This window comes from Hypanus sabinus, chromosome 9 (assembly GCF_030144855.1).
Source record: "Hypanus sabinus isolate sHypSab1 chromosome 9, sHypSab1.hap1, whole genome shotgun sequence".
Lineage (NCBI taxonomy): Eukaryota > Metazoa > Chordata > Chondrichthyes > Myliobatiformes > Dasyatidae > Hypanus > Hypanus sabinus.
The window spans coordinates 4,268,085-4,294,482 of record NC_082714.1 but is presented as its reverse complement, the minus strand read 5'-3'; the positions used below and the strand labels follow the sequence as shown (position 1 = coordinate 4,294,482).

The following is a 26,398-nucleotide window of genomic DNA, read 5'->3' as shown; positions in this document are numbered from 1 at the left end:
CTTCCTTTCGTGTGTAACCAGTTCTCTCCACGTTGAAGAAAACTGCTCCTGTTGGTCATTCATTGACTTTCAACAGGATAGAGTGGTGAGATATTCTAATTACCCCATGCTTATAAATAAAGTGCAGTCAGTTTCTAATGACAGGTCAGTGGTGGTTAGAACGTTTAATATTTGTGCATAAATACTGGGTAAATAACATTGAAAAATTAATGACAGATTTAACCACATATTACAGAAAGTGGAATTTCAGCATTACAGTTTAATTATACCCCAACCACTTTAATAGTGGGAACTGTCTCTAGCTGCAGGCCTATCTGATCAGTCTGAAGCCTGTGTTATGTGAGTGAGGACCAGGTGAGTTTTAAGCATGTTGTCTCAGTAAAGGGTTTTGTCAATTATAAACAGCTATGCTCCTTCAATAAAATGAATGAAAAATTCTCGAAGAACAGCCTGAAATGGTACAGTTCAAGAAATGCAGCTGAGATCTTGGACATTAAACAAACAGGCCACAGTGACGAAGGCCAACCACTGTGTTCAAAGGGACAGCCGTCCACACTGACTTTCTCATTGCCAGTCCTGCTGGGTCTCAATTGCATCAATGTTAGACATCAAGGGGTGAGTTTTGCATCACTTTGGACTGTCTGTCTGTGACAGTTGGCCTCATAGCAGATACCAGCTGGCAGCCAGTGCCAGAAGAACAGCCATCACTACCTGGAAAGGAGAGCTCTGCACGATGGCCATCATTCCATGAAGTGGGCACCCCATTTCACCATTGCCTAGAGGGAAAGAAAGAGCCAAAGAATTAATGATGGTTGGGGGGGGGGGGGGGGAGAGAGAAGCATGCAATATCAAATTGCCATATCCTGCTACCAGCATATGACATTCAACTACAGGATAACACACACAATGCAGGAGGAACTCAGTTGTTTTCTGATGTTTTTCAGTTGATGTTCTTTCAGAACATGCATACATGCTAAGAAAACTTTGAAAAGGAGAGTGGTGGCAAAGAAGTCAAAGACGGAGTAGATAGCCATCGTGCTCTGCTCTTGTTATACCAGTTTACTTATTCTATTGAATTTCCATAGATAACAAATACCATTTAAATTAAAGATAGCCCCTATGCAAATAATGCAATGCAGCTGCCACCAATTTTGCAGTCTAATCCAACATCTCTGGAAAGGAATAAGAGCTAAAATTTCAGACCTAATGAATGGTCTCAGCCCAAAATCTCAACTCTATTCTTCTGACTTGCTGAGTTCCTCCAGCATTATCTGTTGCTCTAGATTTCCAGCATCTGTAGAATTGCCTTGTGTTTATGAACTCTAGGGCCTGCCCTTGGTAGTCCTGCAACATCTTGTTCTACTTGCAAAGACAGCGGATGTTGCTTCAAACAGTCCACACTATAAAAAGGAACAAGCAGCAAATCACTTCCTTTGTGACTCATTTCAGTATACTGGGAATTAACAAATGTAGAGTAGGGGATTTCCTGGACTGTTCAGATGGTCCCCACTGCAATCTTTACTAGGATGCTCTTCCCAACAGTGTCAATTGTTACCCATAGTAGCAGAACCATCTCTTCCCTCCCACTATTCCAGTCCTACACAAGCAAACTCCAGGTTTTCCAGCCATCAACCATGCCATTCCCAGTCCTGGGCTACCCATTTGAGCGCAGGACATTGTCTCAACCCAGTCACATTCCACTTGTTTGCCATGACCATCATTCCCTCAGTACTAATCAGCAAGCTCCAAAACCTGGGCTTCTGTAACTGGATCCTTGATTTCCTCACCAGAAGACCACAGTCAGTGCATATCGTAAATAACATCTCCTTGTTGACCATCAATACCGGTGATTGTTCAGCCCACTATTCTACTCTCTAATCCACAACTGCGGCTAGGCACTGCTCAAACACTATAAATTTGCCAACTATTGACAGAATTTCAGATGGTGTCAAGTAGGCACAAGCAAACATACTGGAGCGAGTCCGATCAGCTGGTTGAGTGGCGTCACAACAACTTTGGCCAAATTCAGTAAGACCAAGGAAGGATTGTGGACCAGGGAGGAGAAATTGAAGATTGTAATGTGTTTCTTCAATGAGGGATCAGCAGTGGAAAAGGTGAGCAGTTTCAAGTTCCTGAGTGTCTTTCCTGGGCTCAATATATTGATACAATTGCAAACAAGGCATAACAGCAGCTCTATTTCATTAGGAGACTTGGTATGTCATCAAAGACGTGCAAATTTTGACAGATTACTATGGAGAGTATTCTAACTGGTTGCATCACTGTCTGGTATGGAGGGGCCACTGCACATGATTGTAAAATAATACCCTTAATACCATCATTCCAAATAAACTGATTCCTAAGCTCTGGAACCTGTGTCTTAGCACTCAGATCTGCAGCTAAATCTTCAACTTCCTCTCAGACAGGACCCGAGCTGTAAAAATAAGGGACAAGCTCTCCTCTACAATCACTCTGAGCACCGGTGCCCCACAAGGCTGTGTACTCAGCCCTGTGCTGTACTCACTGTGTAGCCAAGTTGTGATTGTGTAGCCAAGTTTCCATCGAACTCAATATACAAGTTTGCTGATGACACCACAATTGTAGGCTGTATCTTGGGTAATGATGAGTCTGAGTACAGAGAGGAAATTAAAAACCTGGTGGCATAGTGCGAAGACAATAACCTATCCCTCAATGTCAGCAAGACGAAGGAATTGGTTGTTGACTTCAGAAGGAGTAGTGGACCACACAACCCCATCTACATCGGTGGTGTGCAGGTGGAACAGGTCAAAAGCTTTAAGTTCCTCGGGGTGAATATCATAAATGACCTGACTTGGTCTAACCAAGCAGAGTCCACTGCCAAGAAGGCCCACCAGTGCCTTTACTTCCTGAGAAAGCTGAAGAAATTTGGCCTGTCCCCTAAAACCCTCACTAATTTTTATAGATGCACCATAATCGTAGAAAGCATTCTTCTAGGGTGCATCACAACCTGGTATGGAAGTTGTCCTGTCCAAGACCGGAGGAAGCTGCAGAAGATCGTGAACATAGCCCAGCACATCACACAAACCAATCTTCCATCCTTGAACTCACTTTACACCGCATGCTGTCAGAGCAGTGCTGCCAGGATAATCAAGGACACAACCCAATTAGAACAGCTTCTTTCCAACTGTGATAAGACTGCTGAACGGATCCTGACCCGGATCTGGGCCGTACCTTCCAAATATCCGGACCTGACTTGCACTACCTTACTTTCCCTTTTCTATTTTCTAATTATGATTTATAATTTAAATTTTTATTATATTTACTTCAATTTGTACTTCAGGGAGCAAGAAGTGCAGAATCAAATAATGCTGTGATGATCGTACGCTCTAGTATCAATTGTTTGGTGACAATAAAGTAAAGTAAAATGCTGCAGAAAGTTGTAAACTCAGTCAGTTCCATCATGCACACTAGCCTCCCCATCATCGAGGACATCTTCAAAGGTGATCTTCAAAAGGCAGCATCTGTCATTAAGGACCCCCATCACCCAGAAATGCCCTCTTATTATCATCATCAGGGAGGTGGTACAGGAGCCTGAAGACACAACTCAACATTTAGGAACAGCTTTTTCCTTTCCATCATCAATCCTTTGAATGGGCAGTGAACCCATGTTCACTACCTCACTATATTTTTTCTGGTTTACATTTAATTATGTAATTTTGTAATTTATAGATCTATTTTTATTATATATTGCACTGTACTGCTGCCACAAAGCAACATTTCATAACATATGCCAGCAATATTAAATCCATTTCTGATTCTGCCCTGCTTGCTTACCTTTGGCATTATAGAAAGGACACTTTCGAACATCTCCTTTGCCATCGTGAAGTGGGATTCCATCTTCTTGACCCGTTCCTTTAAGGGTTTTTCCTATTTTATCCAGTTCCTCAAATACCTGTGAGATTGTGTAAATAGAATAAAGATTAAAGGGTGGAAGGCTGTGGCCAATGAGTCCAAGTAGGCAACAATTGTTCCTCAAAGGTGAGCCCTCTGATCATCAGAATCAATCCAGTGCCCTTCGTGATATCCACTCTATTACAAGTAGACCTTTGCTCTTGCGAGGATGTCAAAACAGTTCACAATTGCAGGTGTGGATTCACTAAAATCCAGTAAAACTGAATTAAAAGCCTCCCAATTCAGGCTAACCTCCTCCCACTGAAGGCTGTATCTGCAGGTTAACTCCAAGCTGTAGGAGCCCAAATCCTTGATTACCAACACTGCATGTTAAGGACCTTAATCCCTGAAGTGCAGGACACAGAGGATCTTGTAGAGGTGTATGGAATCATGAGACATATACACTCAGTATTTGGTCTTTTCCCTGTGGTTGGGGAATTAGGAACTGGAGAGCTTAGATCTAAAGGGAGGGGACAAATTTACTAGTAACGAGGGTAAACTTTAAACACAAAGGGTGATCTGTACAATGAGCTGAGACATGGGCAGATACATACATTGGGAATGTTTAGAAGATGATGGGCCAAATGCTGACAAATAGGACAACTCGGATGGACATTTTGGTCAGCATGGACCAGATGGGCCAAAGAGCCTGCTATTGTCTGCATGTCTCTGTGGCACCAGACATACCACCACCCCCACCCCACAACATTTAGCTTATCCATTGTTACCATCACAATAATTTTATTAAAGTCCTCACCACCCATTAACTTAGAACATAGAACACTACACCAGAGGAACAGGCCCTTCAACCCATAGTATTGTGCCAAACCAATTACATTTACTCATCAAATAGCCAACGGAACTTATCACTTATGCCTACACAACTTCTATATCCTATTTTCCTCACATTCATGTGCCTATCTAAACATCTCTTAAAAGTCCTTAATATTTCTGCCTCTACCACCATCCCAGGCAGCACATTCCAGGCACCCATCACTTTCTCTTGCCTTTCACATTTCCTTTGAAATTATCCTCTCACCTTAAATGCATGTCCTCGGGTATTTGACATTTTAACCCTGTCTGTCTACTCTAACTATGCCTCTCATAATCTTATAAACCTCTATCAGATCTCCCCTCAGTCTCCACCACTCCTGAGAAAACAACTCAATTTTGTCAAACCTCACTTTACAGCACACACCCTCTAATCCAATCAGCATCCTGGTAAACCTCTTCGGCACCCTCTCCAAAGCCTCAACAGTCTTCCTCTAATGGGGTGACCAGAACTGTATACAATACTCCAGGTATGGCCTAACTAGAGTTTTTGCCCCTTGAATTCTTTTCTCAGCTTAGAGGAATTTGAATATGTGTGAAAATTTCACCCAGGACTAGAGGGCACAGCCTCAGAATAGAAGGATGTCCTTTGTGAACAGAGATGAAGAGGAATGTCTTTAGACAAAGGGTGGTGAATCTGGAATTCATTGTCACAGTCGACTGTGACATTGGGTATATTTAAAGCAGAGGTTGATAGGTTCTTGATTAGTCAGGGTGTCAAAGATTACAGGGAGAAGGCAAGAGAATGGGGTTGAGAGGGATAATAAATCAGCCATGATGGAATGGCAGAGCAGATTCGATGGGCCAGATGGCTTAATTCTGCTCCTATGTCTTATGAAAGCTGGCAAAGGTGCAGAAAAGATTCATGTGGATGAAGGGATTGGGTTATAAGATTCAAGATTGTTTAATGTCATTTCCTGCATATGAGTGTAAAGGACAATGAACTAATTGTTACTCTGGATCTGAGGCAGCAAAAAAAATGCAATAAGATAAAGAACACAATAATAAAATAAATAACAATAAACATAAATACAAAAGATAACATATACTCTGATGAAGGGTCTCGGCTCAAAACATTGACTGTACTTCTTCCTATAGATGCCCCCTGGCCTGCTGCATTCCACCAGCATTTTGTGTGTCTTGCTCAGACTGATTGTATGTCCATAAGGGAACTGACAGGAAATGATAAAGTAGTGGTGGTTGGAGGTATGGAGAGTGGAGTTAGTGGGTGGAGGTGTTGATCAGTCTTACTGCTTGGTGAAAGTAACCATTTTTGAGTCTGGTGGACTCGGTGTGGATGCATGGGATCCAGGGAAGTTTGGCCAGGTGGATTCAGAATTGGCTTGCCTGTAGAAGGCAGAGGGTCGTGGTGGAGGAAGTACATACAGATTGGAGGGTTGTGAATAGTGGTGTCCCACAAAGATCCGTTCTGGGACCTCTACTTTTCGTGATTTTTATTAACGACCTGGATGTAGGGGTAGAAGGTTGGGTTGGCAAGTTTGCAGATGACACAAAGGTTGGTGGTGTTGTGGATAGTGTAGAGGATTGTCGAAGATTGCAGAGAAACATTGATAGGTTGCAGAAGTGGGCTGAGAAATGGCAGGTGGAGTTCAACCCAGAGAAGTGTGAAGTGGTAAACTTTTGAAGGACAAACTCCAAGGCAGATTACAAAGTAAATGGCAAGATACTTGGTAGTGTGGAGGAGCAGAGGGATCTGGGGATATATGTCCACAGATCCCTGAAAGTTGCCTCACAGATTGATAGGGTAGTTCAGAAAGCTTATGGGGTGTTAGCTTTCATAAGTCGACGGGTAGAGTTTAACAGTCACGATGTAATGATGCAGCTCTATAAAACTCTGGTTAGGCCACACTTGGGAGTACTGTGTCCAGTTCTGGTCGCCTCACTATAGGAAGGATGTGGAAGCATTGGAAAGGGTACAGAGGAGATTTACCAGGATGCTGCCTGGTTTAAAGAGTATGGATTATGATCAGAGATTAAGGGAGCTAGGGCTTTATTCTCTGAAGAGAAGGAGGATGAGAGGAGACATGATAGAGGTGTACAAGATATTAAGAGGAATAGATAGAGTGGATAGCCAGTGCCTCTTCCCAAGGACACCACTGCTCAGTACAAGAGGACATGGCTTTTAGGTAAGGGGAGGGAAGTTCAAGGGGGATATTAGAGGAAGGTTTTTCACTCAGAGAGTGGTTGGTGCGTGGAATGCACTGCCTGGGTCAGTGGTGGAGGCAGATACACTAGTGAAGTTTAAGAGACTACTAGACAGCTATATGGAGGAATTTAAGGTGGGGGGTTATATGGGAGGCAGGGTTTGAGGGTCGGCACAACATTGTGGGCCAAAGGGCCTGTAATGTGTTGTACTATTCTATGTTCTATGCCACATAGCCTCCTCCCTGATGGGAGTGGGACAAACAGCCCAGGAGCAGGATGGGTGGGATTCTTCATGATTTACTCACGAAGAAATCCTTTTTTATTGCACTACTTATTTATTTGTTCATATATTTTTGTTATTATGCCCTGCTGTGGCTAAACAACAAATTTTGTGACATAAGTCAGTGATATTAAATCTGATTCTGATTCAGTAATCTCAGGGACTCCATGCCAACACTTTTGCAGGAACTCTCACTAGCTGCATCCCATCACACAACCAGAACAGGCAATTGGCCACTGTGCCGGCCGCTCACTGCAAATGTCCAGGTCCAAAGCCCACCTCCATGTTGAAGCGGAAGGCCTGGTTAGCCTCCTCCACAATCCTCTGCCTGATTTCCTCACTGGGCTCCAGACTGTTGAGCCTCGAGCGGTAGAGCTGCTTGAAGCGACTTGGGTTGGAGATGTTGTCAAAGGTGTAAAAGAGGACACCCTCTCCTGAGCTGGGCAAGCTGAGGGCCCTCTGGGCCACCTTCTTTAGCACCTGCCCCCCTGACAGGTCCCCCATGTAGCGGGTGTAGGCATGGGCAACCAGCAACTCAGGCTCATGCTCCCCAATGTGATGGATCCGCTCTGTGTATCTCCTCGTAGCCTCCGAGCACTGGATTTGATCCTTCCAGCTGGGACCCCATAGGAATGCCAGATCCTTAGCAAGAGACTCCTTGCGATGCAGCTCGAGGGGAAAGTACAGGGGAGCAAAGGCTGGATGCTCGGCATTCTTATCCATTTCTTCCTCCAGGGCGCTGTAGGTGTAGTAAAGGGCTACCGTGCCAAGCTGTAACACAAGACCAGACAGTGTTGTGACAGGGAGCCTTACATGCACCAGGCTCATCTACTTCCCCACACACCCTCACCTCTTTCTCCACAAGGAGCTTGCTGAAAGTCCTCCCAGAATGGAAAGAAAGCTTAGATCAGCTGTCTCTTCATTTTCCCAACCCTCTGGTGGTGGTGGGGGGGGGGGGGGGGGGAGATCATTGGGGAAACAATTATAGGGAATGATCCAAATATTTTATAAGGGTAATCCAGAGGTCCAAAGTGCCAAATGTCACGAACTACCACACACCCTACGAAGCCCAGTCTGAACAGGGTGGGTATGGATGTGTAGAGTTTAGTGCTACACATTACTGTGGCAGCAATCAGGGTTTAACTGGATATGGCGGGGCCACTGCACAGGATCAGAAAAAAATTCTGTATGGACAATGAACCCGTGAACACTCCCTCACTATTTCCTTCTCTCTTTTTGTACCATTTATCTTTTTTTTAATATATACCTACTGTAATTTATAGATTTTTTATTGTCATATATTGCAATGTACTGTTGCAACAAAACAACTTTCACAACCTATGCCGGTGATATTAAACCTGATTCTGATTCGAATTCCTGTCAGGAGTTTGGACGTTCTCCCCATGAACACATGGGTTTTGTCTGCGCGCTCCCACATTCCAGATTAGGGTTGGTAAGTTGTGGGCATGCTCCACTACCAATAAAAAGTATTCACCCTCTTGGAATTTTTCATGGTTTATTGTTTTACAACATTGAATCACAGTGGATTTAATTTGGCTTTTTTTTACACTAATCTACAGAAAAAGATGCCTTAAAATAAAAAGTGATCTAAATTAATTACAAATATAAAACACAAAGACATTATTGCACAAGTATTCATCCCCATTAACGTGACACACTAAATCAACACTAGTGCAGCCAATTGGTTTAGAAGTCAAATGATCAGTTAAATAGGGATCTGTTTTTGGAGACGTGAGGGCAGTCAAGGAGTTTCAATTGATTGTAAAAATACACTTGTACCTGGAATGTCTAACTGTTGGTGAGTCAGTACCCTGGCAAAAACTACACCCTGTAAACAAAAGAGCACTCCAAGCAACTCTGTGAAAGGTTATTGAAAAGCACAAATCAGGAATGGATATATCCAAGTCACTGAATGTCCCTTGGCATACAACCAACAAGAAATGGAATATGGCACAACTGAAAATCTGCCTAAAGCAGGCCATTCTCAAAACCTGAGTGACCGTACAAGAAGGGAACTAGTGAGAAAGGCCTTCAAGAGACCTATGACAACTCTGGAGGAGTTGAGTGTTGAGGTAAGAGAAACTGTGCATAAAACTGTTGCCCAAGTGCTTCACCAGTCACGGCTTTATGGGAGAGTGACAAACAGAAAACCACTGTTGAAAAAGCTCACATGAAATCTCGACTAGAGTTTGCCAGAAGACGTGGGAGACTCTGAAGTCAGCTGGAAGAAGGTTCTCTGGTCTGATGAAACCAAAATTGAGTTTTTTGGCCATCAGAATCAACACTATGTTTGGCATAAACCAAACATCACACTTCATCAAAAACACACCACCCCTACCGTGAAGCATGATAGCAGCTGCATCATATTGTGGGAATGCTTCACTGCAGCAGGCCTTGGAAGGCTTGTGAAGGCACAAGGTAAAATGAATACAGCAAAGTACAGGGAAATCCTGGAGGAAAACCTCATGCAGTCTGCAAGAGAATTGCAACTTGGGAGAAGCCTTGTTTTCCAGCAAGACAATGAGCCCAAGCATAAAGCCAAAGCCACACAGGAATGGCTTAAAAACAACAAAGATAATGTCCGGGAGTGGCCAAGTCAGAGATCAGGCCTCAATTCAATTGAGAATTTGTGGCTGGACTTGAAAAGGGCTGTTCACTCACAAGCCCCATGCAGTCTGACAGAGCTTGGGCAGTTTTGTAAGGAACAATGGGGGGAAATTGCAGTGTCCAGATGTACAAAGCTGACAGAGACCTATCCACGCAGACTCAAGGCTGTAATTGCTGCTGAAGGTGCATCTACTAAATACTGACTTGAAGGGGGTGAATACTTATGCAATCAATTATTTTTTGTTTTATAGTTGTAATTAATTTAGATCACTTTGTAGAGATCTGTTTTCACTTTAACACAAGACTTTTTTGATCAGTTGATCAGTGCCAAAAAAGACAAATTAAATCCACTGATTCCTGACTTCCTGTCAGATTGCCGGCAGATGGTAAGAGTGGGCTTCCTCACCTCTGATCCTCAACACAGGAGTCCCTCAGGGCTGTGTACTAAGCCCCCTCCTTTACTCTCTGTATACCTATGATTGTGTCACCACCCATAACTCCAATCTGCTAATTAAATTTGCTGATGACACTACATTGATTGGCCTAATCTCAAATAATAATGAGGCAGCCTACAGAGAAGAAGTCATCACCCTGTCACAGGAATTATCCTGGTGACCCTCCTTTAACTGACTCCAGTGTTATAGTATCTTTGTTTTAGGTAAGGGCACCAGGTGGGCAGTTTTCCAGGCATACATCACCTCTACAACTTCACAAAAACGTTTATGAGGCATTTAGACCGAGGTGGATGGGAAGGGAACAGATGGATTCAAGCCATGTACAGGCAGACAGGACTAGTAGAATGGCATCTTGGTCAATATACACAGGATAGGTGTTCCTTTGTTCCAACCCCTCATAATCCAGACAACACAGGCAGCAAGTAGAATCAGCCCTACCTTGAACAACTCCCGATGAATCTTGCCCTTGAGGAAGTCCTTGACGAACTGAGTATTCTCTGCTCGGTCATGTGATTCCTTTGTCCCTTCCTTCAGGATTTCTGACAGGTCTGTGGGACTGTGGGTGGAAGAAGACAATCAGAGCTAGCCATTAGCGGGTAAGGGCCAGCAAATCAATTGGGGTACAAGCAAGTGGAACACCTAGATTGATAACAGTTTGCTTCTCAGAAAGTAAACAATATTTTGACTTTACTTGTTGAGAGGTTGAGAATATTCCTGGGTGGAGTACAGTGCAGTGACACTCTGATATGCAATCTACCCCAATCTTGGAGAAGTACAAAATCCCATTCCCATCTCAGCTGTCCTTGTGCCTGAGAACACCATAGTCATTGCTCAAAATGGCTGAAAAGTTCTTGCTGTCTACCATTTCAAAACAGGAAAGAAAAGTGGATCTAGAACATAATAGCACAGTACAGGCCTTTCGGCCCACAATGATGTGCTGACCTTTAAACTTATTCGAAGATCAATCTAACTCTTCCCCTTCGAGGGGGGGATCCATGGACTAGTGTGCCACTTGGACAGAAGTCGGGGTCTGATCACCCCGGCTGGGTTGCCCTGGCAAGGGTGTCTGATGATTAAAGACCTGAAACATCCTACAACCCCGTGTTCATCACTGAAGATGTGTCCAAGTAGCCCCAGTAGGTGTATTCTGGTGGCATCCGTCGGTCTTGAGAGACCGTGGATCTGCGCCTGGAGTTTCCAGGGCGCAGGCCTGGGCAGGGTTGTATGGGAGACAGGCAGTTGCCCAAGCTGCAAGCCTTCCCCTCTCCACGCCACCGATGTTGTCCAAGGGAAGGGCACGAAGTCCCATGCAGCTTGGCACCGGTGTCGTCGCAGAGCAATGTGTTGTTAAGTGCCTTGCTCAAGGACACAAACATGCTGCCTCAGCTGAGGCTCGAACCAGTGACCTTCAGGTTACTAGTCTGATGCCTTGCCCACGCGCCAACGCATGGTGTATTCTACAATTCTACAACAACAATAACTTACTCAATGATCGATTTAACCCTTCTCCTCCCACATAGCCTTCAATTTTTCTATCATCCATGAGTCTAACTAAGAGTCTCTTAAATGTCTGGGGTGTAGTGCCTACAAAAAGTACTCAAACCCTTGAAAGTTCTCATGTTTTACAACATCAAATCACAGTGGATTCAATTGGATTTTTTGACACTGATCAATAGAAAAAGAATTTCATGTCAAAGTCAAAACAAATCTCTACATGGTGATCTAAATTCATTACAAATATAAAACAAAAAATTGATAGCATAAGTATTCACCACTTTAATTTGACACACTAAATCATCACTGGTGCAGCCAATTGGTTTTAGAAGTCACATAATTAGTTAAATGGAGATCACCTGTGCGCAGTCAAGGTGTTTCAAGGTGGCCTCCGTCAGTCGTGTCGACCATGGGTACTGCGCCTCTGGTAGTTACCAGGAGTGGCTTCTCCAGGGCAGAGTTGATATGGAGATCTGTCTGTTGCCCATGCAGTGGGACCCCCCTCCCCGTGCTGACGACGGGTCCAGAGGAACGACGGGAGTCGGTACAGTTTGGTGCCAGCAGCATCGCAGGAGTCGCCGTGCCGGTGCTGGGTACAGCAGTCAGCCGTCTTCGGGACTCCGACTCCGGATTTTTCCTCGGGGTTTACGCCCAAAGCCTTTCCTGTGAGCGGGTATAGCCGCAAGGCAGCGGAGGTTTGAAATTGGAGTTTTTCCTTTCCTGGACGAGCTACTATCCGTGGATAATGAGCCCCATCTGCCCAGAGCAACTGGTTTTAAGGCAGCAGTGGCCCGCCTTTGCCCCTTCTCCTCTCAGTGAGAACAGCTCCGCCGGGCATAAGAACTACACCAGACGTTGGACTTGGTTGTCAGAGGCTGTTTGAGACGCACGCCATGAAGAGCATTTGTTTAGCAGTGAGAGCTCGTCCCCACTACCACCCTTTGGCTATGACCACCCTTGGAGCCTGTTCAATTGACTGTAGTAAAAATACACCTGCATCTGGCAGGTCCAACTGCTGGTGGGTCAGTATCCTGGCAAAAACTACACCATGAAGACAAAAGAACACTCCAAGCAACTCTGCAAAAATCACATCACGAGATGGTTACAAGAAAATTTACAAGTTACTGACTATTATTGGAGTACAGTTAAGTCAATCAAGAAATGGAAAGAATATGGCACAGTTGTAAACCTGTCTAGAGCAGACTGTCCTCAAAACCTGAATCACCGTGCAAGAAGGGGACTAGTCAGGGAGGCCACCACTCCAGAGGAGTTACGAGCTTCAGTGGCTGAGATGGGAGAGACTGTGCATATGACAACTGTTGCCCGGGAGCTTCACCAGTCACAGCTTTATGGGAGACTGGGAAAGAGAAAGCCACTATTGGAAAATACTCACAAGAAATCTCAGATAGAGTTTGCTCTAAAGTCAGCTGGAAGAGGTGTTATTGACTGATGAAACCAAAATTGAGCTATTAGGCTTTTCGGCCATCAGACTAAATGCTACTTTTAGTGTAAGGCTAACACTGCACTTCATCAAAAACACATAACCTCTATCATGAATCGTTGTGGTGGCTGTATCATGCTGTATCTTCCCTTCAGCAGGCCCTTGGAAGGCTCATGAAGGTAGAGGGTAAAATGAATGCACAAAATACAGGGAAATCCTGGAGGAAAACCTGATGCAGTCTTGCAAGAGAACTGCAACTTGAGAGAAGATGTCTTTTCCAGCAACACAATGACCCCGAGCATAAAGCCAAAGCTGCACAAGACTGGCTTAAAACAACAAAGTTAATGTCTTGTAGTGGCCAAGTTAGAATCCAGACCTAAATCCAACTGAGAAGTTGTGGCTGGACTTGAAAAGAGCTGTTCATTCACGATCCCCATGCAATTCAACAGAGTTTGAGCAGTTTTCTAAAGAAGAATGGGGAAAAACTGCAGTGTCTAGATGTGCAAAGCTGATAGAAACCTATCCATACAGACTCAAGGCTGTAATTACTGCCAAAGATTCATCTACTAAGTACTGACTTGAAGGGGTTAGTAATTATGCAATCAATAATTGTGTTTAATAACTGTAATAAATTTAGACTAATTTGTAGAAATTTGTTTTCACTTTGATTCAAGTCTTTTCTGTTAATCTGTGCCAAAAAAGCCAAATTAAATCCATCGATTCAATGTAGGAAACAATAAGACGTGAAAACTTCCAATGGGGGGGGGTGAATATTTTTTTACAGCCACTTTGTTGTTGCTTTGCAAGGCAGGTGTTTTTCTCTTCACACTTCTCGTGCTTCAAATGATGAAGTGTGGCCCGAAAGGGGTAGACTTGAGCTGTCTGTCCGGGAGGCAGGGCAGGATCAATCTTCTCCACAGCCATTCCAACAGGGGTGGCTCTGAGTTGACGGCACCTGATGGAGTCCTTGAAATACATAAGCGTCCTGTTACGTGCCAACAGCCATAGACCACAGACTCGGATTTTAATGTTAAACAAAGATATTTTCAATACCTACCCAAAATATAGACAATTAAAACAATGGCTCCCCTAACCAAAAATTAACAGTGCAATGCATCTTAGCTCACAAACTGTGAAGGTCTGGAAATTGTTCTTCCTAAGTCTTACTCAAACAGAGTCCCAGGATGGCAATCCAGAAGGTTCCGGAATCCACGGGAACAGGTACAGGTGTCTGTGAGGAAGGGTTCATAAATCCACATTAAGATGACACAAGGTGATGATCATGGAAAATTCCAGAAGGCAAGTGGATCCACACAGGGATAACGAGGTGACAGTCACAGAAGATTCCAGATGTCAAGTGGTCGTCACTTAAATACTGGAGTCCACACAGGAATAACAAAGTGACGCCTAAGTTCCAAAATCCACATAGGGATATCACAAGGTGACAGTCAGGGAATAGTCCTTAACACAAGCGGTCACCACATAACACACCCAATTCTATGTATGGATCATACAAAGTGACAGTCACATATCAAATATGCAGTGTGTGCCGCAAATTATCACAATCTTCTGGACGCGGAGAAATATTAGGAACTACCACTGCAGTAGTGAACTCTTCAACTAACTCTACTCACTCTCTTGCTGGTAACTCAGTCTGCTGCATCGCTTAGCTGCAAAAATTTTCAGAAACCTCCCAAATTCAATAGAAAAAGCCTACACTCGTTTGTTATATGTTTGTTGAGGCCATCCCCATGCCTCATCCAGGCATACCCAAATGACCGATCCCACACCCCATCCAGACGCACCTAAATGACACTTACGGTTAATCCAAGCAACGTTGACATGTAACTCTCCACACATCGACATGTGGGTCCAGGTCATGGAGGCACTGCATTTGCCTCTCCCACCCCCTGGAAGTGTGTTCTATACACCCACCACATCCTCCCTGTACTTTCCTCCTATAACTATTTCTGCCCTGGAAGAAAGGCTGTCTACCCACTGTGCCTCCTATCATCTTGTACACCTTTATCATGTGTCCCCTCATCCTCCTCCGCTCCAAAAACAAAAGCCCTAGCTCCCTCAACCTATCATCATAAGATTTGTTCTCTACTCCAGGCATCATCCTGGTAAATCTCCTCTGCATCCTCTTGAAACATTGCACATCTAACGAGGTGACAAGAACAGAACACAATATTCCAAGTTGGCCTAACCAGGGTTTTATAGAACTGAAAGATTACATCATAACTCTTGAACTCAATTCCCTGATTAATGAATGCCAACACACAATAATAAAGAGAAAACTGAAAGACTTTGGAACATGTACAGGGTATCATTGTCCCGATAGTAATATTTACAACTGGAATCATCCCAAAGGCACTACACAATAGCATTAAACAATTAGACCTACACAGTAATATCTATGTAAATCTCCAGAAAGCCACAATAATAAACACCACTGGAATAGTCCAAAAGTTTTGAGCAATTGAGAAATTAGCATGCTTGGCTCATTTACCAGCTTGAGCGAAGAAAAAATAAATAATAACTTTATTTTTATAGCACCTTTCATACATTAAAATATAGGCTCAAAGAGTTTTACATAGCTTGTAAAGATAAATCAATATAGTCATAAAAATAAGACAAAATTAAAATCATAATTATACGGAATAAAATATAATAAAACATAGCAAATTGTGTAAATGTAAGCTACACCACCAGGCATTAAGTATTCCTATAAGTAAGCCAAATTTAAAAAGTAGATGTTTAGAAGTGTTTTGAAACATTTCACTGTACTAGCCTGGCATATCTCAGAAAGTAGAGTATTCCAGATTTTTAGTGCACAAGAGCAAAAGGCTGCATCAACAGTTCTTGAACGTTTGGCTCTAGAAACACTAAGCAAACCAGTATGAGGATCTAGATTATTCAGAGTCTTGTATACAACTGAGAGCATTTTAAAATTGATCTGAAAGCATCTGAAATGATACCAAAACCAATGAAATGTGCTCAGATTTTCTTTCTTTGGTTAAGACTCTTGCTGCTGTATTTTGAACAAGCTGCAGCCGATTTATATCTATTTTAAGCAGTCCTGAAAAAAAGAGTCCATAACAGTGGCCTAATTGGCTAAAATCAAAACTGTATCAGTTTTTTTGCATGTTGAGATGTTATAAGAAATCAAATTTTTAAATGAAGGTACGCAGTCTTAGTAATCTGGTTAATTTGTGATCTGACACTTAGCTCAGTCAATAAAAAATTCTCTACTTCTGGCTTGTTTTGTTAAGCCAGATAATCAAGTTTATTTCTAAGATCCTCACTTTTTTATTGCTATCAATAACTAAAATGTTTTTTCCTTATTTATTTTCAGGAAATTCAAACTCATCAATTCTATAATGCTACTAAGACATCGGACAAGGAGGTTCAGAGCCTTATGCTCATCTGGTGTAATGGACAATTACAGTTGTGCCATTTGCGTAGCTGTGGTAATTCACCGTGTGTTTTGAAATAATCTGACCGAATGGGAGCAGATAGAGTAAGAACCACAATGGACCATACACCTCCTTAATCCTATCAACTCGTGTGGCAACTTTGAGGGTTCTATGGATGTGGACCCTGAGACCCCTCTGTTCCTCCTCACTGTTGAGAATTCTGCCTTTAACCCTGTAGTCTACCTTCAAGTTCCATCTTTCAAAATGAACCACTTTACACTTTTCTGGATTGAACTCCATCTGCCACTTCTCAGCCCAGCTCTACATCCTGTCAATGTCCTGGTGTAACCTGTGACAACCTTCTACACGATCCAGAACACCACTAACCTTTGTGTTTTTGTGGAGAATTTTGTCCTCTTGTACCTGCTCCACAGTGTCTCATCTTTTACCTCACTGCTCCTTTCAGCTCTTGCCACAGATCTCTCAATTCTGCCAATGCCCACACCACTATCAGTCTCTGCCTTGATATTCAGCAACTGAACCTCCACAGCCCTTCAAGGGTTGAGAAATCCCATGAATCCCCACCCTCAATGAGGAAAATCTGTCTCTGTCCTAAACGGCCAACCCTTGTGGTGGGTCTGTGATCTCTGGTCCTGGCCAACTCAGCCATCAATCAGAAATATCAACTCTCCAACCACCCTGGGAGACCTTTAATGAGCCTGAGATGCTTGAACCAGCTGACATCAGAATGTGTACATTCCAGCCACCAAAATTGAAGCTGAGTGCCACAATCGTCCCGCAAACCCAGGGTAATGGAAGTCTGTTAGTAAGACATAGAAATAGAATTAAGCTATTTGGTCCATCAAGTTTGCTGTGCCACTTGATCATAGCTGATTTATTTTCCCTCTCAATCCCATTCTCCTGTCCTCTCCCTGACTACTCTAGAACCTAACAACCTCTGCTTTAAATATACCAAATGACTTGGCTTCCACAGCTGTCTGTGGTAATGAGTTCCATAGATTCACCACCCTCTGGCTTAAAAAATTCTTCTGTTCTAAAGGGACGTCCATCTTTTCAGAGGCTGTGCCCACTGGTCCTGGACTCTTCCACTATAGGAAACATCCTCTCCACATGCACTCTACCTAAGCCTTTCAGTATTCTGTAGGGTTCAATAAGATCCCCTTCATTCTTCTAAACTTCAATGAGTACAGGCCCAAACCCCTCAAACACTCCATCCGTTAACCCTTTCATTCCCAGGATAATTCTGTTTCCATGTTGTGTTTTTACATGAAGTGTAAAGGACAATTGCTGGAAAAGATGCTGGAGAGTAGTGGGGGGACAATGGAATGGTGGATGAACTGAATAAGTATTTTGTATCAGCCTTCACTGTGGAAGACACTAGCAATATGGTGGATTCAAGATGTCGGGTATCATGAAATGCTTGAATAGAGAAGGTTCTTGGGGAACTGAAAGGTCTGAAGGTAGACAAGTCAGCTGGATCCAATGGTGTACACCTCCCGAGTTCTGAAAGAGGTGGCTGAAGAGATCATGGAGGCATTAGTATTGATCTTTCAAGAATCACTAGATTCTGGAAGGTCTGGAAGACTGGAAAATTGCAAATGTCACTCCACTCTTCAAGGAAGGAAACTACAAGCCAGTTAGTCTGACCTCAATGGTTGGAAAAAATGTTGTGAGGTGTCAGGGTACTTGGAGGCCCATGATAAAATAGGCCGTAGGCAGCATTGTTTCCTCAAGGGAAAATCTTGCCTAACAAATCTGTTGGAATTCTTTGAAGAAATAACAAGCAGGATGGACAAAGGAGAATCAGTTGATGTTGTGCACTTGGATTTTCAAAATGCCTTGGACAAAGTGCCACACATGAGGCTGCCTAACAAGCTCCAAGCCCAGGGTATTACAGGAGAGATTCTAGCATGGATAAAGCAGTGGCTGATTAGCAGGAGGCAAAGAGTGGGAATAAAGGAGGCCATTGCTGGCTGGCTGCCGGTGACTAGTGGTGTTTTCACAGGGATCTGTGTTGGAACAGATTCTTTTTACATTGTATGTCAACAATTTGGATGGTGGACTTTATGGCTTTGTTGCAAAGTTTTCTGACTATATGATAGGTGCAGGGGCAGGCAGTTTTGAACAAGTAGAGAGCCTACAGAAGCACTTGGGATTAGGAGAATGGGCAAAGAAATGGCAGATGGAATATGGTGTTGGGAAGTATATGACCATGGTAGAAGAAATGAAAGGGTTGACTATTTTCTAAATGGAGAGAAAATACTGTACAAAAAACTGAGGAGCAAAAGAACTTGGGAGTCCTTTTGCAGGATTCCCTAAAGGTTAAGTTGCAGGTTGAGTCCGTGGTGAGGAAGGCAAATGCATTGTTAGCATTCATTTCAACAGAACTAGAATACAAGAGCAAGGATGTAATGTTGAGACTTTATAAAGCACTGGTGAGGCCTCACTTGGAGAATTGTAAGCAGTTTTGGGCTCCTTATCTGAGAAAGGATGTGCTGAAACTGGAGAGGGTTCAAAGGAGTTTCCCGAATATGATTCCAGGATTGAATGGCTTGTCATATGAAGAGCATTTGATGGCGCTGGGTCAGGATTCGGTGGAATTCAATAGAATGAGGGGTGACCTCATTGAAACCTATTGAATGGTGCAGCGTCTTGATAGAGTGGATGTGGAGAGAATGTTTCCTGGGGTGAGAGAGCCTAAGACCAGACGACACAGCCTCAGAATAGAGGGGCATCCTTTTTGAACAGAGATGAGGAGGAATTTCTTGAGCCAGAATGTGGTGAATCTGTAGAATTCTTTGCCACAGATAACTGTGGAGGACAAGTCTTTATGAATCTTTAAGGGAGAGGTTGACAGGTTCCTGATTGTTCAGGGCATGAAGGGATACAGAGAGAAGGCAGGAGATTAGGGCTGAGAGTAAAATTGGATCAGCTTTGATGAAATGGCAAAGCGGAAACAATGGGCCAAATGGCCTAACTAGTTCTTATGGTGTATCACTCAATATAAAAGAAAAGCAGATGATATTGAGGACCTCAGGACCATACAACTCGGACACGATGACGCCCACAAAAGCACTGGAAGCAGAATAAAGCAAATCACTTCACAAACTACCTATCCTCCCTCCTCACCCCCCCCCCCCACACACAACACCCCCCTCATTAATTAAATAACCCGCTAAACATGGCAAACCTGACAATGTCCCCATCCATTCTGGACTCCTCGTCTTCGCCGGGCACCATTGTTCAGTCGCTGGAGCTCGGTACTGGCACGGCATGGAATGAGGTGATGCGGCAGGGGTCGGGGTCGGGGTCGGGGTCGCTGCGGACACCAGAAGTGACAGTCAGGCAGAGTGAAAGGTGCAGAGACCCCCTCCCCTCCTGCCCCCCCCCCGTACCTGCCCCTGTCCCCCTCCCCTCCTGCCCCCCCGTACCTGCCCCTGTCCCCCTCCCCTCCTGCCCCTGCCCCTGCCCACCCCCCCCCCCCGTACCTGCGGTCCGCGACACCGTCCCTTTGCTAAGGTCGTTAAACGGACATGACGTCACAGCGCGGGCCCAACCACCGGAAAGTGCGTCGCCGTTGCCCCGGTTAACGCCGCGGCCCTCCCCTACCGGACTCTAGCTCCCCTCAGGGCCTCCTCCAGCGTGGCTGCGTTTCGGGCGTCCGTCGACCCCGGGTGAGAACGGATGGTGCCAGTGGGAGCGCCACCCGCCCCTGTCCCCGGTCTTTGTGTCTGAAATCACTGGATTCGCAGCATTAGCGTCCCTCTGGTGAGGTGACTGACTCCCACCATGGCTGTGAGTAATGGGCTCTGGCATTTAGACCCAGACATGTAGAGAGACTTTATTTCAAAACTAGACGGTATGATATGAAATAATATACAAATATAGAAACCGTGAACTCGTCTCGAGATCTAGGACCAAAGGGAACAGCCTTAGAGTGCAAAGACCTCCCATTAGAACAGAGATGAAGAAAAAAATTCTTAAGCCATAAGGTGGTGAATTTGTGGAATTCATTGCCACAGGCGGCTGTGGAGGCCAGGTCATGGAGTATATTTAAAGCAGAGGTTGATAGTTTCTTGATTAAGTTCAAGTTCAATTGTCATTCAACCACAATAGTACCTATGAATACCGGCAAACGAAACAACATTCCTCTGGGGCCCAGGTGACACCTTTAACTACAGTCAGAAGGCACATACAGCGAGTATAGGATTGCAGTAAAATACAGTCACACCAAAAATAGAAACCAAGACCCTGGGTCCGTGAATGTTATAGCAGTCAAACACAATACAAGCTGTTAAAGGTTACAGGGAGAAAGCAGGAAAATTGGGTTGAGAGGGATAATAAATTAGCCATGATGGAATGGAGTAGCAGACTCAATGCTGAGCGATGTAAGTTCTGTTCCTATGTCTTGTGGTTCTATTCATTAGAGTGAACTTTGAGAAAAGAGAGACAAAGGGCTAAATTATTAATGAAATAATTCTAACGAGTATAGCAAAGTTTTACCTCCATGGCTCTAACACTCAATATCGTAAACTAACACAAACATTGCCGCTGCTGTGGACGGTCTTCCATTGTTCAAGGAGCTTTCCACCCAATGCTGCCCCCTGTGTGCAATAAAGGAAGGAGGCTAGACTCTGGTCCTTCTCCCACAGGTTGGTTGCATTACTGCCTGGTATGGAGTCTGTGATTGCACTGGATTGTGAGAGGCTGCAATGGGTTGTAGACTCAGCCAGCTCTCAACCCTGCCCGCCATCACGGATATGATCAAGGTGCAGTGCATCATGAAAGTGGCATCTGTCATTAAGGGACCTCCCCATCCAGGAAATAAGACATAGGAGCAGAATTAGGCCATTTGGCCCATCGAGTCTGCTCCACCATTAAATCATGGCTGATCTTTTTCCCCCTTCAAACCCAGTTCCCAGCCTTCTCCTCGTAACCTTCGATGCCATATCCAATCAAGAACCTATCAATCTCTGCCTTAAGTACACCCAACAACCTGGCCTCTACAGCTGCATGTGGCAACAAATTTCATAAATTCACACCCTCTGGCTAAATAAATTTCTCCACATCTGTTTTGAATGGACGCTGCTCTATCCTGAGGCTGTGCCCTCTTGTCCTGAACTCTCCCAGCATGGGAAACATCCTTTCCACATCCAATCTGTCTATTTCCTCCCCCCATCCTTCTAAATTCCAGTGAGTACAGACCCAGAGCCATCAAACATTCCTCATTTGATAACCCTTTCATTCCTGGAATCATCCATGTGAACATCCTCTGGATCCTCTCCAAAGCCAGCACATATTTTCTTAGATGAGGAGGCCAGAACTGTTCACAATACTCAAGGTGAAGCCACGTCAATGCCTAATAAAGCCTCAGCATCACATCCTTATTCTTGTATTGGAGACTTCTCGATATGAATGCTAACATTGTATTTACCTTCCTCACCACCAACTCTACCTGCAAGTTAACCTTCAGGGTGCTCTGCACAAGGACTCCCAAGTCCCTTTGCATCTCAGATTTTTGGGCTTTCTCCCCATTTAGAAAATAGTCCACACATTTATTTCTACTACCAAAGTGCATGACCATGCATTTTCCAATATTATATTTCATTTGCCATTTTCTTGCCCAATCTTGTAATCTGTTTAAGTCCTTCTACATCCTACCTGTTTCCTCAACACTACCTGCCCTTCCACCAATCATTGTATCATCTGTAAACTTGGCAGCAAAGCCATCTTCTTCATCTAAATCATTCACATTCAGCATAAAAAGAAGTGGTCCCAACACCAACCCCTGCAGAACACCACTAGTCACTGGCAGCCAACCAGACAAGGGTCCTTTTATTCCCACCTTCTGCCTCCTACCAATCAGCCAATACTCTAACCATGTTAGTAGCTTTCCTGTAAAACCATGGGCTCTTAACTTGGTAGGCAGCCTCAGGTGTGGCACCTTGTCAAAGGCCTTCTGAAAGTCCAAATACAACATCCACTGCATCCCCTCAATCTATCCTACTTATAATCTCCTCAAAAGATTCCAACGGGTTCGTCAAGCAGGATTTTCCCTTAAGTAAACCATGCTGACTTTGCCTTATCTTCTGTGTCACTAAGTACTCCATAACCTCATCCTTAACAATTGACTCTTAACAGCTTCCCAACCACGGGGGTCAGGCTAACTGCTCAATAATTTCCTTTCTGCTGCCTTCCCCTTTCTTAAAGAGTTGAGAGACATTTGCAATTTTCCAGTCCTCTGGCACCATGCCAGAGTCCAGTGATTTTTTTTTTGAAAGATTGTTGCTAATGCCACTACAATCTTTAATGCTACCTCATTCAGCACCCTAAGATGCAGTTCATCTGGTCCGAGTGACTTATGTACTTTTAGGTCTTTCAGCTTTTTGAGCATCTTCTCCTTTGTAATAGTAACTGCACCCACTTATCTTCCTTCACACACTACAACATCTGACATACTGCTAGTGTCTTCCACAGCGAAGACATGCAAAATACTCACTCAGTTCATCTGCCATCTCCTTGTCCCTTGTTATTATTTTTCCTGCCCATTTTCTAGTGGTCCTATATCCACTCTCATCTCTTTTTTTTTTGCATACTTGAAAAAGCTTTCACTTTGATGTTATTTGCCAGCTTACTTTCATATTTCATCTTTTCCCTTTTCATGATTCTTTTAGTTGTTACCTGTAGATTTTTAAAAACTTCCCAATCTTCTATCTTACCATCAATTTTTGCTTTGTTGTATGCCCTGTCTTGTTTTTACATTAGCTTTGATTTCCCTTGTCAGCCATGGTTGTACTATTTTGCCATTTGAGTATTTCTTCATTTTTGGAATTCACATGTCCTGTACCTTCCTCATTTTTCCCAGAAACACACGCCATTGCTGCTCTGCTGACATCCCTGCCAGCAGCTCCTTCCAATTTACTTTGGTCAACTCCTCTCTCACACCAGGAGTGAAGGGATTAACATATAAGGAGAATTTGGCAGCTTTTGGCCTGTACTCACTGGAATTTAGAAGAATGCAGAGAGATCTCATTGAAACCTACTAAATGACTAATTAGGGTGGATGCGGGGTGGATGTGGAGAGGATGTTTCCTATGGTGAGGGTATCTAGAACTAAAGGGCACAGCCTCACAATTGAGGGGCAATCTTTTGGAACACAGGTAAGGAGGTAATTTCCTTTACTCCACTGAACTACTGCTACATCAGACTTTACTTCCTCCCTATCAAATTTCAAGTTAAACTCAGTCATATTGTAATCACTGGTTCCTAAGGTTTCTTTTACCTTAAGCTCCCTAATCGCCTTCGGTTCATTACATAACACCCAATCCAGTATAGCTGATCCCTTAGTAGGCTCAACAACAAACTGCTCTAAAAAGCCATCCCTTAGGCATTCAACAAAGTCACTCTCTTGAGATCCATTATCAACATGATTTTCCCAATTGAGCTGCTTGTTAAAATCTCCCATGACTATCACAACGTTGCCCTTTTGACACGCCTTTTCTATTTCCTGTTGTAATTTGTGGTCCACCTTCCAGCCACTGTTGGGAGTCCTGTATATAACTGCCATCAGGGTTCTTTTACCCTTGCAGTGTCTCATTACTACCATAGGGGAGGAGGTACTTGAGCCTGAGGCCCCACACTCAACAAGTTAGGAACAAGACGTACGGAAAAGCTGGATGAACTCAGCAGGTCACTGTTTCGGGTCGAGACCCTTCGTCAGGACTCAAGTTAGGAACAGCCACTTCCCCTCTGCCTTCGGTCCAGGAACACTGCCACACTTTTTTTTTTCATTATTTGCTTTAATAATGTATAGATTTCATGTCTTACACAAAACAGCAAATTTCATATCAGAAGTCAGGATTAATAAAACAGATTCTGATTCAGACTATCTGAGGCAAAGCAGATTGACCAGATTCAGCTCCAGATTTATTTGTTACATCAAAATATACAGTGAAATGTGTCTTTTGTGTTAACAACCAACGCAACCTAAGATGTGCCCTCCAAGAGAACCACAACCTTGTCGTGGTCTGGAGGCTTGCATAATTCAATGACCAGGAGAGCACCGTTGGCTGGAATCAGGGCTTCTATGTTTTGGCTTTTGGTAGGGTCACCCATGTCAAACCGGTCAAAAGGTAGAGGCCACATTAAAAGTGGTCCATTAGTCCTCCAGGTTTCAGGGGTTCAGCTCAGGGCTGACAACCCTGACTCTCAAAAAAATGCTGTTAGGGAAACAGCAACGAAGAATCTTCTGTATCTGAAGTAGAGGTATTCCTGAATCTCCATCCGGGACTTGCATCACTGACAGTAGTGAAAGGAAGACCATAAAACAAAGAAGCAGAATTAGACCTTTCAGCTGATCCAGTCTGCTCTGCTATTTAATCATGGCTGATCCTGGATCCCAGTCAACCCCATAACACCTGCCTTCTCGCCATATTCTTTGATGCCCTGACCAATCCGGAAACTATCAACTTCCACCTTAACATACCCACAGATTTGGCCTCCACCATAATCTGTGGCAAAGTATTCAACTGATTCACTACTCTCCTCCTTACCTCTGTTCCAAAAGATTGCCCCTCAATTGTGAGGCTGTGCCCTTTAGTTCTGGATACCCTCACCATAGGAAACATTACTAACCCCTTCAAGTCAGTACTTAGTAGATGAATCTTTGGCAGTAATTACAGCCTTGAGTCTGTATGGATAGGTTTCTATCAGCTTTGCACATCTAGACACTGCAGTTTTTCCCCATTCTTCTTTGGAAAACTGCTCAAACTCTGTTGAATTGCATGGGGATCGTGAATGAACAGCTCTTTTCAAGTCCAGCCACAACATCCTCTCCACATCCACCCTAACTAGTCATGCAGTAGGTTTCAATGAGATCTCTCCACATTCTTCGAAATTCCGGTGAGTACAGCCCAAAGCTACCAAACACTCCTCATATGTTAACCCCTTCATTCCTGGAATGAGCCTCGTGAACCTCCTCTGGACTCTCTCCAATGACAACGCTTCCTTTTTGAGATATGGGGCCCCAAACTGTTGACAATACTCCGTGTAGTCTGATATGTGTCTAATAAAGCATCAGCATTATCTCCTTGCTTTTATATTCTGTTCCCCTTGAAATAAATGTCAGCATTGCATTTGCCTTCTTTACCACAGACTCAACCTGTAAATTAACCTTCTGGGAGTCTTGCAAGAGGACTCCCAAGTCCCTCTGCACCTCTGAATTTTGAACCTTCTCCCCATTTAGATAATAGTCTGCACTATTGTTCCTTTTACCAAAATGCATTATCATATATTTCCCAACACTGTATTCCATTTGCCACTTTTTTGCCTATTCTTCCAATTTGTCTTGAGTCCTGCTGCAATTACGTTCCTTCCTCAGCACTACCTACTCCTCCACCTATTTTCGTATCATCTTTGCCATCAAGCTGTCAATTCCATTATCTAAATCACTGATAAGCAACGTGAAAAGTCGTCCCAATACTGACCCCTGAGGAACACCACTCATCAGTGGCAGCCAACCAGAAAATGCCCCTTTTATTCCCACTTGCTCCCTTCTGCCTGTCAGCCATTCCATTATCCATGCCAGCATCTTTCCTGTAATGCCATAGGATTTTATCTTGTTAAGCAGCCTCATGTGTGACACCTTATCAAATGCCTTCTGAAAATCCAAGTAAATGACATCTACTGCCTCTCCTTTGCCCATCTTCCTTGTTATTTCCTCGAGGAACTCTTAACA

General features: G+C 43.8%; 1 protein-coding gene across 2 annotated transcripts; it reads right to left on the bottom strand.

Moving 5' to 3' along the window:
• Positions 1-149: 149 nt before the first annotated feature.
• Positions 150-20,293, bottom strand: LOC132399015 (heme oxygenase 2-like). Of its 2 annotated transcripts, none has more exons than XM_059978889.1 (6): positions 20,151-20,293; positions 19,853-19,981; positions 10,726-10,843; positions 7,484-7,975; positions 3,811-3,928; positions 150-776 (listed from the first exon to the last, which is right to left on the bottom strand). In XM_059978889.1, exons 2-6 carry the CDS (start codon positions 19,900-19,902, stop codon positions 661-663), a joined length of 894 nt encoding a protein of 297 aa, XP_059834872.1. In that variant the 5' UTR covers positions 19,903-19,981; positions 20,151-20,293; the 3' UTR covers positions 150-660. The 2 variants fall into 2 exon arrangements, with proteins under 2 accessions (XP_059834872.1, XP_059834871.1); XM_059978888.1 differs by having other exon boundaries at positions 19,853-19,975; positions 20,151-20,281.
• Positions 20,294-26,398: the final 6,105 nt, after the last annotated feature.

What these genes read in the sequence shown, in the direction of transcription:
- LOC132399015 (XM_059978889.1), bottom strand. Translation starts at nt 19,902, where the DNA reads ATGGTGCCCGGCGAAGACGAGGAGTCCAGAATGGATGGGGACATTGTC. An exon ending in TTCATCGGGAGTTGTTCAAG is followed by an intron (nt 7,976 to 10,725) that starts GTAGGGCTGATT and finishes CTTGTGTTACAG; the next exon opens with CTTGGCACGGTAGCCCTTTA. An exon ending in TCCTTTCTATAATGCCAAAG is followed by an intron (nt 777 to 3,810) that starts GTAAGCAAGCAG and finishes CTTTCCCTCTAG; the next exon opens with GCAATGGTGAAATGGGGTGC.